This window comes from Embiotoca jacksoni, unplaced genomic scaffold (genome assembly GCF_022577435.1).
Source record: "Embiotoca jacksoni isolate LCO1_2020_lvr unplaced genomic scaffold, fEmbJac1.0.p SCAF_2, whole genome shotgun sequence".
Classification (NCBI taxonomy): domain Eukaryota; kingdom Metazoa; phylum Chordata; class Actinopteri; family Embiotocidae; genus Embiotoca; species Embiotoca jacksoni.
Window position 1 is genome coordinate 7,250,704 of NW_027185340.1, and position 12,894 is coordinate 7,263,597.

The window sequence follows — 12,894 nt, forward strand, 5'->3', positions numbered from 1 at the left end:
TTACCAGGGGAACGCGAGCTGGGGAAAAGTTTAGCTTCTCCGCTCGTGTTTTCTCCCAGAGAAATGAGCACCGGCGCCCGCCGCGTTTTGCCTCGCAGCTGCCTCAACGACACCCGCAGCAGCGTCGCGCACGAAGGAAGAGTGATGTAGAGTCACATCGACTTACTTGGCTTTTTTTTTTTTTTTTTACCGTCCATTCACTGCGAGGTCGGTACACGAGTTAGCCGGTTAGCGTTAGCTTGCTAAAGCTATCGCGGCTAACAGTTGTTGTTTTTAGCCGTTGTTGACACCGACTTTACCAACTCTGGTGTCCCTCGCTGTACTTTCCTACTTTGTGGGAGAGTATTAAGTGGCGTTTGCTTATGTAAAAACTGACTTCAAGCATCCGTGGTTTTCAGCAATGGAGTAAAAAAAAAAAAAAAAAAATAGGGTCGATATGTTTTACGATTACTTCCGCCTGCGGGTTAACGCATTGACTGTTCGCGCTAAAAAAAAAAAAAAAATCAATAGTGAGTATTTGGTGTTTACTCAAAGTAGGGCGGCTGACAGGAAAAACCCGGTGTTATTATTATTATTTATTTTTGTATTTAACATTCACCGCATTTACAGTGATGTAGTCGGCTTTACGGTTATGTTTAGTGGCGGCGTGTTTTATGGACGATGAGCTGGAAATAAAAGCACCGGAGATTAACGTCACTCTTCTGTTTACACAGGTGCGTCTGTCAAAGAGGTATTTATCATCATCAAAATAAAACAAACAAATAAAAAAAAAAAATGCCGTCCCCGCAAGTCATCCAGCCGGTTCTCAAAATGAAGGTGGATGAGCTGTTTCTCAACTGGTTGAGTGATCCTGTGACCCAGTCGGTACTCAAAGATTATCTGGATCTCATCAAAAGTGGACAGCGTGTCGATTTGAGCAACGGGGACGTCCAGGATAAAAGGTCGCTGAGCTTCAATGAGAACAACAACAACGTGGCATCGCAGAAGTCCCTCGGTACTTCCTCCAGCCCACCGTCCGCCAACATCCTGCCCTCTCGTAGCAGCAGTAACACCAGAGTGACAGGACCCAATGGCAGAATACTACGAAGGTCCGTCAGCACAAAGAAGGTAATTTGTGCATTTATAACAGGAAGTTAAAGCACTGAAAAAAAAAAACCATCATTCTTAAGCAAATGATCAAAACAGCTGTTATACCCTTTTACTGGTTTTGGCAGGATTTAGGGGTTCTTCAGATACCATGCCACGGGGCTTTTTTTTTATTCATAGTTACTGGTAGTATCAAAAACAAGGGTGTGTCCTGCGATGCCTGTGTTATTCCTAGAGCCACCTGAGGTACTCGTGACACAGGCTTTTGTTGCAAAATCATAGTCTCGGTAAGCCCCGTCTTTGTTTGGCAGCAGGTATGAGCGGTACGGTCCAATGTGCAAAGTAAAGACGGGGTTGTTGTGGGGTTTTTTTTCCAATGTTTCAAATTGCAATGTTGTCTTTTAGACTCTTCAACTTGTCAGTGCTCTCTAATCAACAAACAATCCTCTTTCTGCGTTACATAAAACCTATGGCATTTTGTTTTTACTGCAATTTATCAGCCTAGCAAATTCGTCGTCCCGTTCTTGTGCACTTCCCTGTACACTAAATTGTCTGTTTATGTCCATGCAGTGCAATGCAATATAATACAGTAATAAGTTCCACATTTGCAAAGCTAAGTTAATAGAGTTAGCTCGACTTAGACGAAGCAGACAGATTTGTTACACTTACAAAAAGGTCACAGTGAGCTTCATTTATTTATTTTTAAGAGGCTGCAAGTGTTGACAACATCCAACGATGTTTTGCAAGTGTAGCTGTTTCTGTTACAGGGTCCTGGTGTTGTGCATGCTGGCACAGTGTGGGCCTTACTGGTTTGTTTGAATATAACAGGACTCTTGTTAATGTTTTTATTAACACTTGTGCATTGTGACAGGGCAACATGTCTGCTGCTGTGAAAAGATGTGGAAAAACACAAATGCTGTTAAATGTTATGTTGATGCTAACTACACTTTATTGAACTCTCTTAACTGCACCAGCAGCATCGACCAAAACTTGTGACACACAGCATACGACCCCCAATTTAAAATTCCTTTAAATGGACTGGTACTGAGTCCCACTTTTTAGAGTTTCCTTGTGATTGATTAATTAATCCATCCCGATTGTTTCCAGATTTAATTCAATTAATTTTTTTTTTCCTGACTGGCCACAAGAGGCTGCTGAGTGGCCGACAGCATTGAAGGCATGAAGAGACTGTCCACTTTGCACTATCCCAGTGGAGCCTCCATGTCTGTAGGCATACAGTGCATCGTGAGTATTAGACAAATACTTTCCACTTTGTCTAAGCCTCACCCACAAATTAGTGTGGTATGGGAGGTGGGAGTGTCTGAACCCAGCCTATCCCTGGCACTCTGGTTACTCCTTCAGCCTGTGTGTCATAGATCACGTAACCCCGTGACTGAGGTCTTCTGAGGTAGTTCGTTTGTGCGTTGGACTGGTCCAACCGCGGCAGTAATATAGCTACACAAACCAATCAAAAGGCTCAAAATGTTTCGTATGTTCTGCCAAAGGACTGTCAAGATGAGAAAGTGCAACGTGAAAGCCTGAGCTAGTGGAAGATTGTGGACTATAGTGAGTGTGTGATGACAGTGAGACAGCCAGACAGCTGGGGGCACGTGCTCCTCAAGACTCCACCTTCTCCATGTTGTTGACATGCTAAAGATGGGCATGAGGAGACATTGGAGTTCACACCGGTGGGACTTCTGTTCTCCGGCTGACTGAAACACCAGAGCAGAAGAAGTGGGCCTCGTGTTAAACTCCACAGCAAGACGTTTATGTTTTTCGATCAAGTTGGTGCTGATGCTTATTACTATCGTATTATGCACATAACCATGGATAAGCCTGGATTTACAAGCTACCATGTGGATTTACGAGTTATTCGAAACCAGATCTAAAATATATTTTCAAACAATACTACAAAGAGTCCTAAATAGAGAATACCACTTCACATAACTCACATAATCAAATTGCGTAGATTACAGATCACTGTACTTATTATTCCATGTTAAACCATTATTAAAATGAAATATAGATTAATTAAAGTGTCCATTATTCCCTCTTTTCCATTGATCTCAGGCACACTAACTCAAACACATGAACGTAAATCAGCCTTCTGGTCAATTCAAAGCCTTTTGTGAACTGTTAAGAAATAATTTATAATGAAATAAAAAACAGTCCGACCACAAGAGGAAGTGTGGGTTGCAGATAAAAATGTTCTTACACAATTAATCTGTCGGCTTTGAATTTTAGCCAAGAGCCGTCTCGCTTTCCATTCTGTATCTCATGAGGCCTTATGATGGATCAGTAAGAGGGTTGACTGATGGATGTGAACTTTAAGATTTTCACTTCTATTTCTCTTTCCACGCCGTGATCTTTGCCCCCCAAATGCCCTCTCACCCCCAGATTAATATAAAAGCAGCTGCCGGACAGTAATGTGTCTTCTGCTGTGATGTGTCATGCCATGTGGCCACTCTGTGTCACTCAATATTAAAGGGATTGTGAGGTTGTATGATTGTTATACTTCTATTTTAAGACAACAAAATGAATTCCTGCATACAGATGCATTCTTCAAAGGATTACTCAAAAATTCAATTTATGTCACACTGATGCAGCCTGGAACAGCTGGTCTGACTTTGACATCAGACACTGATATAGATAGCCTTGCTTCCCTTGTGTTGGTATTAGATACCCAGAACTCTGCCAGTGAGATGAGGTGTGGCAGCACATTCATCCTCAGTGTAATTTACTTTGAAACTGCTTCTACTGGATGCTGCTCATTGTCAGGAGATGTGGTTGCACATCTTTTATTTACACTATGTACAGTAAATATCGGCTGTGTGACTTCACCATATAAAATTGCCTCTGGGTTATGAGTGCAATGGGTCACGCACAGCGACCCGACGGTTTGAAATGTAGAGCGGCGAAAAGAAGTTTGCTTTGAGGATTTACTTTTCCTTCTGTTCTCTGCGTCATCATTTACAATCCCACATTTCTTAAGATGTCTTTTTATAACATGCTCGGTTGGGCTCGGCAACATAGAGGCTATTTGAAGCAGGGGTTCTGGGGTCACATTATCAGTTGTCTGACCTGTCACAGAGAACCGGGTGTTCAACTGTTTCCCACAAGGCCTTGTGTATGTTTATATTCTATCAGTGCAATAGTAAAATAGTATAGGAAGAAATAGGAGGAGTTTATCTTTGAAGATCTGAATTTTTTTTTTTTTTTTTTTTTTTTTTTCTTTCTTCCTTCTTCATTTCTACACACTAGTTTTGTCATTCGTTAGGGTTCCTTCATTCCTTCACATAATAGTGATCAGTTTTCGAGGACAGGATCATCTTATTATTGTAAATATAATGGAAAACATAGAAGTGCGAGGGCCGCTCTGACTTCTTATCCTGCAGCTTCTTTCTTAAATGCTGGAGACCCTTTGCTCCACTTCTGGCACCGCGTAGGCTACACTGATGTTTCAACAAACGTTTGTAAAATTACACTCCGCCATTGCATTACTACTCTTACGTAAGCTATCTGATATGCTAGCACCGTGTTCTGCTTTTTGGGCCATCCCTAAGACCACTGTGTCGTCAGTCAATGAGCCCACCGTGTTATCAGTCAATCTGGCCTATTTTGGTCTCGCATTCACATGTTATCCCAAATCCCTGTCTCAGACATCCCAATTGTGGTGGCTTGAACTGGAGCTTTCTGGATTTCACAGCAGCATCGGTTTTGTAGTGCGAGCCAGCTGTGGCTCTATCAACGGGCCGGGAGAAGGTTTGAGTGACCTCTGCTCGGATGTACTGTTCATCCGGCTGATTCACTCATGTTACTGACGCTCAAGCCTTTTATGCTTTTATTGACAGTTTGGGGAAGCCCTTGGGCGGAGGGTGAGGTGGGGAGGGGAGGGGGGTTCATCCGTTTTGCTCCTCCCTCTTATAATGTATTTCCCCTCACTGTGTGTTGCGAATATCACAACAGAGTCGAATTCATCGTGTCAGCTGAAACTCAAGTCAAACACAGACTCGTCACCTGACTGCGTGGAAATGTAACATTTAGAGCGGCCTGCGGTCGCTAACAGCAGACCGTGTGTTTCATAATCTCATCTGTTACGCAATGAAGTGAACATGGCTGGACACATGTTTGTGTACAAATCAGATTTAGCAGTTTTACACATTAGACACATTGTGGGGTCAGCGTGAGTTCCCGTGTTTTCCTGTTTGTCACAGTGAGCCACCAGACTGTGGACAGAGCACTTTAGCAGCTTATCTAAATGATAGTTGCCTCTCAAGAAGATGTTGTTTGGACGACCCGCCTGCAATGGCCCGAAGATGGTTTGGTTAGTGATAATTATTGCTGGAACTTGTCTATTTTGATTATTTAAAAGGCACACACTATAGTAGAAAGCTTATAATCAAAACTTGTGCATTGTTACTAACATTTGGGAGGAGAGGGGAGGGGAGAGGGAGGGTAAAACAATCCATTATTGTTATCCTTTCTGCATTGTGGTGCCGGTGTTTATGGAACAGACGTCAGATTTTGTTTGCTCAATCTCAAAAATGGACTGAACAGTGCGTGGGAGTTGATGGTGTCATCTGGTCTGCCGGTGGGGAGGGCGGGGGTTGTTTGGTTTGCTTTCCTTTCCATGTTTCATTTGAACTGATGAGCATAAACAAAAGGCAGCTGGTGTGAAAAGCCTTCACACAAACAGGCTTATCAAGCATGTGCAGTGTCCGGTGTGGAGGACAACAGGAACTGGGTTTGAGCAGAAACCAGTGGAAAACTGTGGACGTTGTGATCCTGTCATCCAAAAATACCGCGGGTGTGCTTTTAGTTTCTGTATACAATAACAAGCACATTAAACAGACGTGGGTTTATTTACGTAGTCCTTCCAAGGCGAACGGCATCAAGCCTCTTCTGTTGAATTAGCATTTACATCAGTAGGTGTGTATAGGTGTTGGGCTTTCCCTGTGTGCGGTGAAGGCAACTCCAGAGCTGTTAGATCAGCACATTCGTGGAGAATTGATGTAATTGCCGTCATTCCGGGACAGCAGCGACCGGAAGGGGATGTTTGTTTGAGGACTCGAGATGCACTCTTGTTTCTCCGGCCTCCAGTTTCTTGGTTTACCCAAACAGTTCCTGGTGGTGCTTTTAATAGGCGCAGACTGGTTCGGTCATCAGTCTTTGAATTTGACATGTCCCGTCCCCCGTCCCCCCCCTGTATTGCCCATCAACTATAATAAGATGAGGAATGGCTGGCAGCTCAAACTTGCAAAGGGAAGACAAAACAAAGACCACCAAAAGATAGGATGCACATGTCGAAGGGAATGTGTATGTTTTGTTTGTTGGGTGTGTATCATCTGGTGATATGACCTCCACTCTTGTTATCTATTATTAAATACTCGTGCTTTTGTTATTCTCTTTATTTGACTGTGCCTCATTAGTTTGTTCTGTCCGCCTTCTCCTTTTGTGTTTTATAATTTCAGGCAGATTGATGTAGTAACAGGTTTTGACAGATGTATTGGAAGTAGTATGCAGCTCGCATTACATTTTGTCTATTCAGGGGTTTTTGTTTTGAATTTTCTCATTAGCGTCGGGACGTCTTGTCGAAAGGAAAAGGGGTCCGGTCTTCAGTTTTCTTTTGAAGTATTTTGTTGTGTGGGAGCTTTTCAGGTGAAAAATGATCAGCGCGTCACAGAGGCACGGAGGTGCATCCCTCAATTGGACTCCGTGGCGGATGCGAGCTGCAACAACAGGTCTGTCTCTTTGCATAACCTTCCGTGAGCGGTGAGGAATGCGAACTGGAAAGGGCAGATCCATCGCACACACCCCTCCCATCCCACACATACGCTGAGTGACTCCCACACACATGCACCCAGTCACTCCTTATCTCCCCAGCAGCTTTGAGGCAAGGGCTCCCTGACCCTGCAGTTTTTGTGTGTGTGTGCGTGTGTGTGTGTGTGTGTGTGTGTGTGTGTGTGTGTGTGTGTGTGTCTGTGCGTGCGTGTGCGTGTGCATGTGCGTGTTAGGTTGAGCCTGGGACAGAGCAGCAGGCTGAGCTGAGATTGTGCGTCCAGATCTGGAATGGGAGAGAGAGTCACAGTAGCAGCTGCTCTCTTGCATTAAGAGGCTCTCACTCTGACAGAGGACAATCACAGAGACATACACAGAGGACCCGCCACTTGCTTCTCACCCGCAGCGGCAGCGGCGACTGCAAAGTGATTTATCCGGTCGAGGGGATAACGCCGGATTGAGTGTTGTGTTTGTGTGCATGTGTGCCACGTCCCGTCTGGAGCGAGGATGAGGATGAGGGAGCTGTCCCTGCGTCAGGACCCCGACCTGAGGAAGGAGCTGGCCCTGCTGGCCCGCGGATGCGACTTTGTTCTGCCCTCTCGGTTCAAGAAGCGGCTCAGAGCCTTCCAACAAGGACAGGCAGGTGTTTTGTATGAGTGCAACCCTCCACCACGCAGGCCTCACCGGCCTGTCAGCCAAGACGGGGAAGGGGGCAGGTCTGTTCGTGGTATTTGCTGGCTTCATGTCTCGCTGTTCAGATTGCATTGTAGTACAATTACTGAAAGATTAAACCAATTTGTTTGGACAAGCGCGGACAAAGGAGCGGTTGTGTCACTTTCTCCAGGCCTATTTAAAACCCCCAGCAAACAGCTTCCACATACGACTTGTGAAATGGGATTGTTGTGCGATCACTTCTTCTGTTTGTTGGCGAACAACTTCTGGCAGTTGTTCGGGGACACGGTATTCATCATTTGTACAGGGATCTGATATGTGGGCTTTGGTTACTGGATGATGTTTCATCTTGCGTGGTATGTTGTGCCCGGACGCTTCACTGTCCTCTTTCAGACCACATCATTGTGCAAAATGTCATGTGGCTTAGCAGTTGTGCTCAAGAGCTCTGCTAGTGGTTAGCATGAAGTGTGAGAGAGGGGGGGGGGGGGGGGGGGGGGCGACAGTGCAGGGCAGGGCAACAGGAGATGTTTATGTCCTTTTATAGCCATGGCTGACGCCAATACACGGGACAGAGGAGCAGAGGATCAGCAGCATTTATCATCTATCAGGTTAAAAGGAGCAGATTAACGCTGATGAAATACAGCAAAAAACATTTCACTCTGCGCTGACAGACACGGAGACCGAGGTGGAAGGATTCCTTTCCCTCGCGTCCAAATCTATAATTTGAAGGCTTTATTAAAATGTTGAAGGTTTAATTGCTCCAGACGTGGTGTTACACGCACGGCTCGGCCAAATGAACAACGTGCTGGAGCAAAACAAACGCCAAGATGACATTTACTGCGTGGGTGTGCTGGTGCGACTATTAAAGGCCACGCAAAAACGAGTGCGTTCGCGACCGTGTAAATAGTCTTTGGGTGCGAGATGACGATTGAGAGCAAAGCATGCGCTGCTCAAGCTGTTTTTAGTAACTTGACTGATATGCGCAACATAACAACACATTTGGCTCAGAGCGCGCGCACGCACACACACACACACACACACACACACACTCACACACACACACTCACACACACACACTCACACACACACACACACACACTCTCACACACACACACACACACACACACACACTCTCACACACACACACACACATATATATAGAGCTATGAAAATATCCTCACCGGCTCGTGTTATCGACAGCGCGGTGTTCAGCGGTGGAGATTTCTATCGATGAATACGATCTCTACGTTGCGATTGTTGGAGACGGGAGCAGTTCTAATAACTGCGTAGGGAGATATCTATATCACCGCCGCACCAGATTTGAACCGGGCTCGTGCAGCGTCGTCAGCCTCGAGTCCAGTAACGACGCCTGAACATCTCCCGTGCACCTCCGGTCTCAAGTTCAGACACACATACTCTGCATGCAGCACACGCTCGCCTTAATTCTGTCTCCCGGTCCGTCAATGACGACTGCTGTTTGCCTGTAACCAGGTACGCTGTTTAACGCTCGTCAAGGTGGCTCCGCTCCTTTGCTTTCATTTCGAGACGCGCACAATATGGCATCACAGCATTGCGATGGTTTAGCTCGTTTGTTAGGGCCTCCTTCAAACTTTTTGATTTATCTATGATTATTTTCTGTTGTGTGAAGTCGGGGTGTCTGCTATTTGAATAGTGTCATCTCTCTCTAGATGTGTGCCGTCATTAAAAGGGGCGTTTTAAAATCTTCTTCCGTATCCAGTTTGTATTGTTTGAGAATTTGATTTACTTTGTTAATTTAACATGAATCGTAACATTAAAAGTTACATTTTTTTTTTATTTTTTTTTTTTAGATGAAAAATAAAAAAAATTCCACAAACTTTATGATTACATCTGTAAACCATGAGTAACTCAAGCTTTGTGGTTGTGTTTTATGGCCCTATGGCGTGTTGTTTAGAGCCAACATTGTGTCACCAGTGAGTTTGATAAATGTTCCGCGCTTGTGTTTATTTTATGAAGATAGAGCAGCGCTGTCTGTAGGTTACAGACAGCCCAATCTACTACCAGCATTTTCTGTTTTAACTCCCTGACCGTTCAGACATAATTTGATAATCAGGTAACATTAACAAGTTGAATACATAGCTCGGTCAACCGCAGGATCACTCGAATTGCTGTCTCGTCAAATCCCTTTGCAAATATTAATGACAGTTGACACATGTGAACAGAAATCTACAGAACGACTCTCTATTAGCGAGGAATGTCAGTCGCAGGGGTATCTATGACAGTTAAATGCATAACGATTATGATCGCTGAGTAGTCACAACTCATCCCTGATGGGGCCTTCGGTCGGCCGAGAGCTCTGGTTTCACAACCACGTAGGAGCCGTGCAGTGTTTTGTGTTCAGGCGGGCCTCAAGCACATGCTGGAATACTTGGATGTCTTGTTTGCATGTGTTAAATGTGTTAGCGTGTGCTAGCATCAGCGGCTAACAGCTTACGTCTCTGTGTGTCCGTCTCAGGCCCAGGTGAGGACGGCGGAGCCAGTCACCACAGCGCTGAGCGAAAGCATTCCCAAGTTTTACTTCCCACTGGGCCGGCCCCAAGCCAACCTCAACATCGACAGCCTCATTTCCAAAATTGAGAAAATATTTTCCCAATTCCCAAATGAAAGGGCCACCATTGAGGACATGGGGCAGGTTGCCAAGGTGAGAATTTGATTTGTAGCACGGTGGTTCAGCTGCCACCCAGCGAATTATTTTCATTAATGCCAGTTAGCTCCGGCCTTTACAAATGTTTGCCGATTTATTTATTTGTGTAAAAACCCCACGGAAAATATTATTTCCGTGTCCCTGAGGAATGTGAGCAAATGGCCTGAGGGGAACCTGAGAGAAGAGAGCAATGACAGCCAGGTTTCCTCAGGGAAGTCTTTAAATGATGCAACACTGCTGTTTACCCGAACAGGGCTGTGTGTCTTTGTGCTGCTCTTTTCCACATCAACGGTCACGTGTTTATTTATGAAGTTATTTTTCTTATTTACTGTTTTTTGTTGTTGTTGTTGTTGTTTTTTTTGCTTTATTCTTACCATTCCTGCTGCCTCCGTTTCTCCTCAGGCCTGCGAGTGTCCCCTCTACTGGAAAATGCCATTGTTCTGCTCAGCTGGAGGCGACAGGACGGGCTTCGTGTCCGTTCACAAGTTCGTGGCTATGTGGAGAAAGTAAGACAATGGCTGCTCTTATTCTCACCGGACCGCTGGTGCAGTCACTCACTGCCAAAAGGCTCATACAATCTCCTCTGAACAATGATGGCCACTCGCCGGGGATCACAGACACTGCGCGCAGCTCCCTGCTATTATGGCGCTTTTTCTTTCTTTTTTTTCCCTTTTTCTTTTCATGCCTAAACAGAAATCGCTGCCCTCGCAACCACCACGAGGGGAAAAGTCGCTGCGCGTTTATAGTGTAGAAATGAAAACATCCATTCAGTGTCTTTCTGCGTTGAAACTGAAAGGAGCACCGTGGGGCTTTTAGAACAGCGGCCGTGCGCTGAACGCCGTTGTGCGCTACAGGCATGCTCTTGTATTAATGCCCGAGCCTCCAGAGAACCGGACAGACCTGGCCTTTGACTCGAGCTCATGACTGAGCCATTCTTAGATGAGAGGCCACAACAGACGCTCGCTTTATTTTCGCGTCGCCGCCGTAACACTCCACGCTTATAATCATCCGGCAGCGATTCAGAATCCTAATTTCAGAATGTATTATACCTGCACGTCCAAAAAAAAAATAATCTTTTTTTTTTTTTTAAGTGGAACAAATTTAAAACTTGTGTTCTTAAAGGACTGATTTAAAAAAAAAAAAATTAAAAAAAAAAGGATAGAGAGAAACGTATCAGCCAAAGTGGGAGTAACCTTGCAACCATCTGTTCTCTCTTTTCTTCTCCAGGACTCTGCAGACCTGTCACGATGACGCTTCTAAATTTGTGCACCTCTTGGCCAAGCCTGGCTGTAATTACCTGGAACAAGACGACTTTATTCCATTCCTGCAGGTACTGGCTGCAGCACACCCAGGGAGAGGGCAGGACTTGGCAGCGTGGGATGGCAAAATTGCTTTGGCTTGGGTGGTGCGAACTGGACTTAATTTTTGAACTTCCTTGCTGAGGCGGTGCTTTTTCCCTGTGGCAAGAGGACTAAATCAGGGACGTTACTGTAAGCCGGTAATATAGTGGAGGGGAGTATGTAGAGGGGAGACTCCCCCCCGACGCAGTATTCAAGCTCAGCAGTTATTAACCGGGGAAAAGCGGAGATGAAAATGTGTCTCGTGTATATAAAACACATTGTGGGATGAAAATAATCCCAGAAAACACACTCAGGAATTCACGCGTGTGTTTCGTATTTGAGTGTTCGGAAATTTTTGCCATGTGGACCTGCTTGCGGGGGCTATTTGTATTCTCATTCCAGCTGACAAGCTGTTGGTGTGCCACAGTGGCTCCGCCCCACACCTGATTCATTTTCATGCTGGCAGGAGCGGCCGGTCTGATCTGAGCACCCGTTAGCATACCAGCAGAGATGCCTTGTGGCACACGCTGTTTAATTTGTACGGTTCCACTCAGCGAATCGCCTTTGACTGTTTTGATGAATGAAAGGCGGATTGCAGTGGAGTAGATTTGACTGTCCCCGCCTGTTTCCTGTGCCCTGTGATTTATGTGTTTCTCTATGATTTAATTTCTCGCAGCGAGAGTCAAAGAGGCACGACGACTGCCCTGATATAAGGCCTTTTTATTTCATTGCCGCCTACGCATTCATGTCAACAATTTCCTCCCCCACGAGAAAGAGGGTAGAATATAGATATATAAATAAAGGAAAGACACGGGGGAGTTTCATGGCGAGAATATCGCTGCAGTTCGTCTGAAATGCAGCTCAGTCGCCGCGACTTCACGGCGCGAGGAAGGAGAGAAGGTTAACGGCAGCCACGAGCAAACAGCTTTTGTTTTTTCTGGCCTTCTCGGCACTTTGCTGTCAAATCAAAAAGGCTCAAGCGCATCCCAAAACCGGTCGACCCAGTGTTCAGTGATGTCAAAGAAACGTTTATGTTGGACGGCCTCTCCCAACAGGGCCCGGAGCTTATTCCTCACGTAGCGCAGTTTTATAAAGAACGCGGCGTGACAGAGTGACGGCGAGAGACACTGACAACTTCTGACGTTCGAATCAACGCGCATTTATATTCCTACTTTGTTCTGTCCACCAGAAGAAAAAAAAAAGAAAGACAGATGTGGTTTTGCCATTTAGCTGGTCGCCGACAGCAACGGCAGAATTCAACCGAACATGTGTATTTGTCAAACATTTGTGTTTGTTCCTTTTGTTGTGGAAATGCTGACAATGGAGTGGAGATAT

General features: G+C 45.3%; 1 protein-coding gene across 5 annotated transcripts in view; it reads left to right on the top strand.

Annotated features, from left to right (window-relative positions):
* ppp2r3b (protein phosphatase 2, regulatory subunit B'', beta) overlaps nt 1-12,894 on the top strand; it is a 20,011-nt gene continuing 7,117 nt past the window's right edge. Inside the window, exons 1-5 of one of the 5 annotated variants that reach the window (XM_069154305.1) lie at nt 1-207; nt 714-1,107; nt 10,031-10,216; nt 10,622-10,725; nt 11,447-11,549. In XM_069154305.1, coding sequence (XP_069010406.1) covers nt 775-1,107; nt 10,031-10,216; nt 10,622-10,725; nt 11,447-11,549 — 726 coding nt within the window. In that variant the 5' untranslated portion in view covers nt 1-207; nt 714-774. Of the gene's footprint in view, nt 208-257; nt 510-713; nt 1,108-2,234; nt 2,332-7,273; nt 7,504-10,030; nt 10,217-10,621; nt 10,726-11,446; nt 11,550-12,894 lie in introns of those variants that run through there. The other 4 variants (XM_069154307.1, XM_069154306.1, XM_069154310.1 and 1 more) reach the window with 4 other exon arrangements.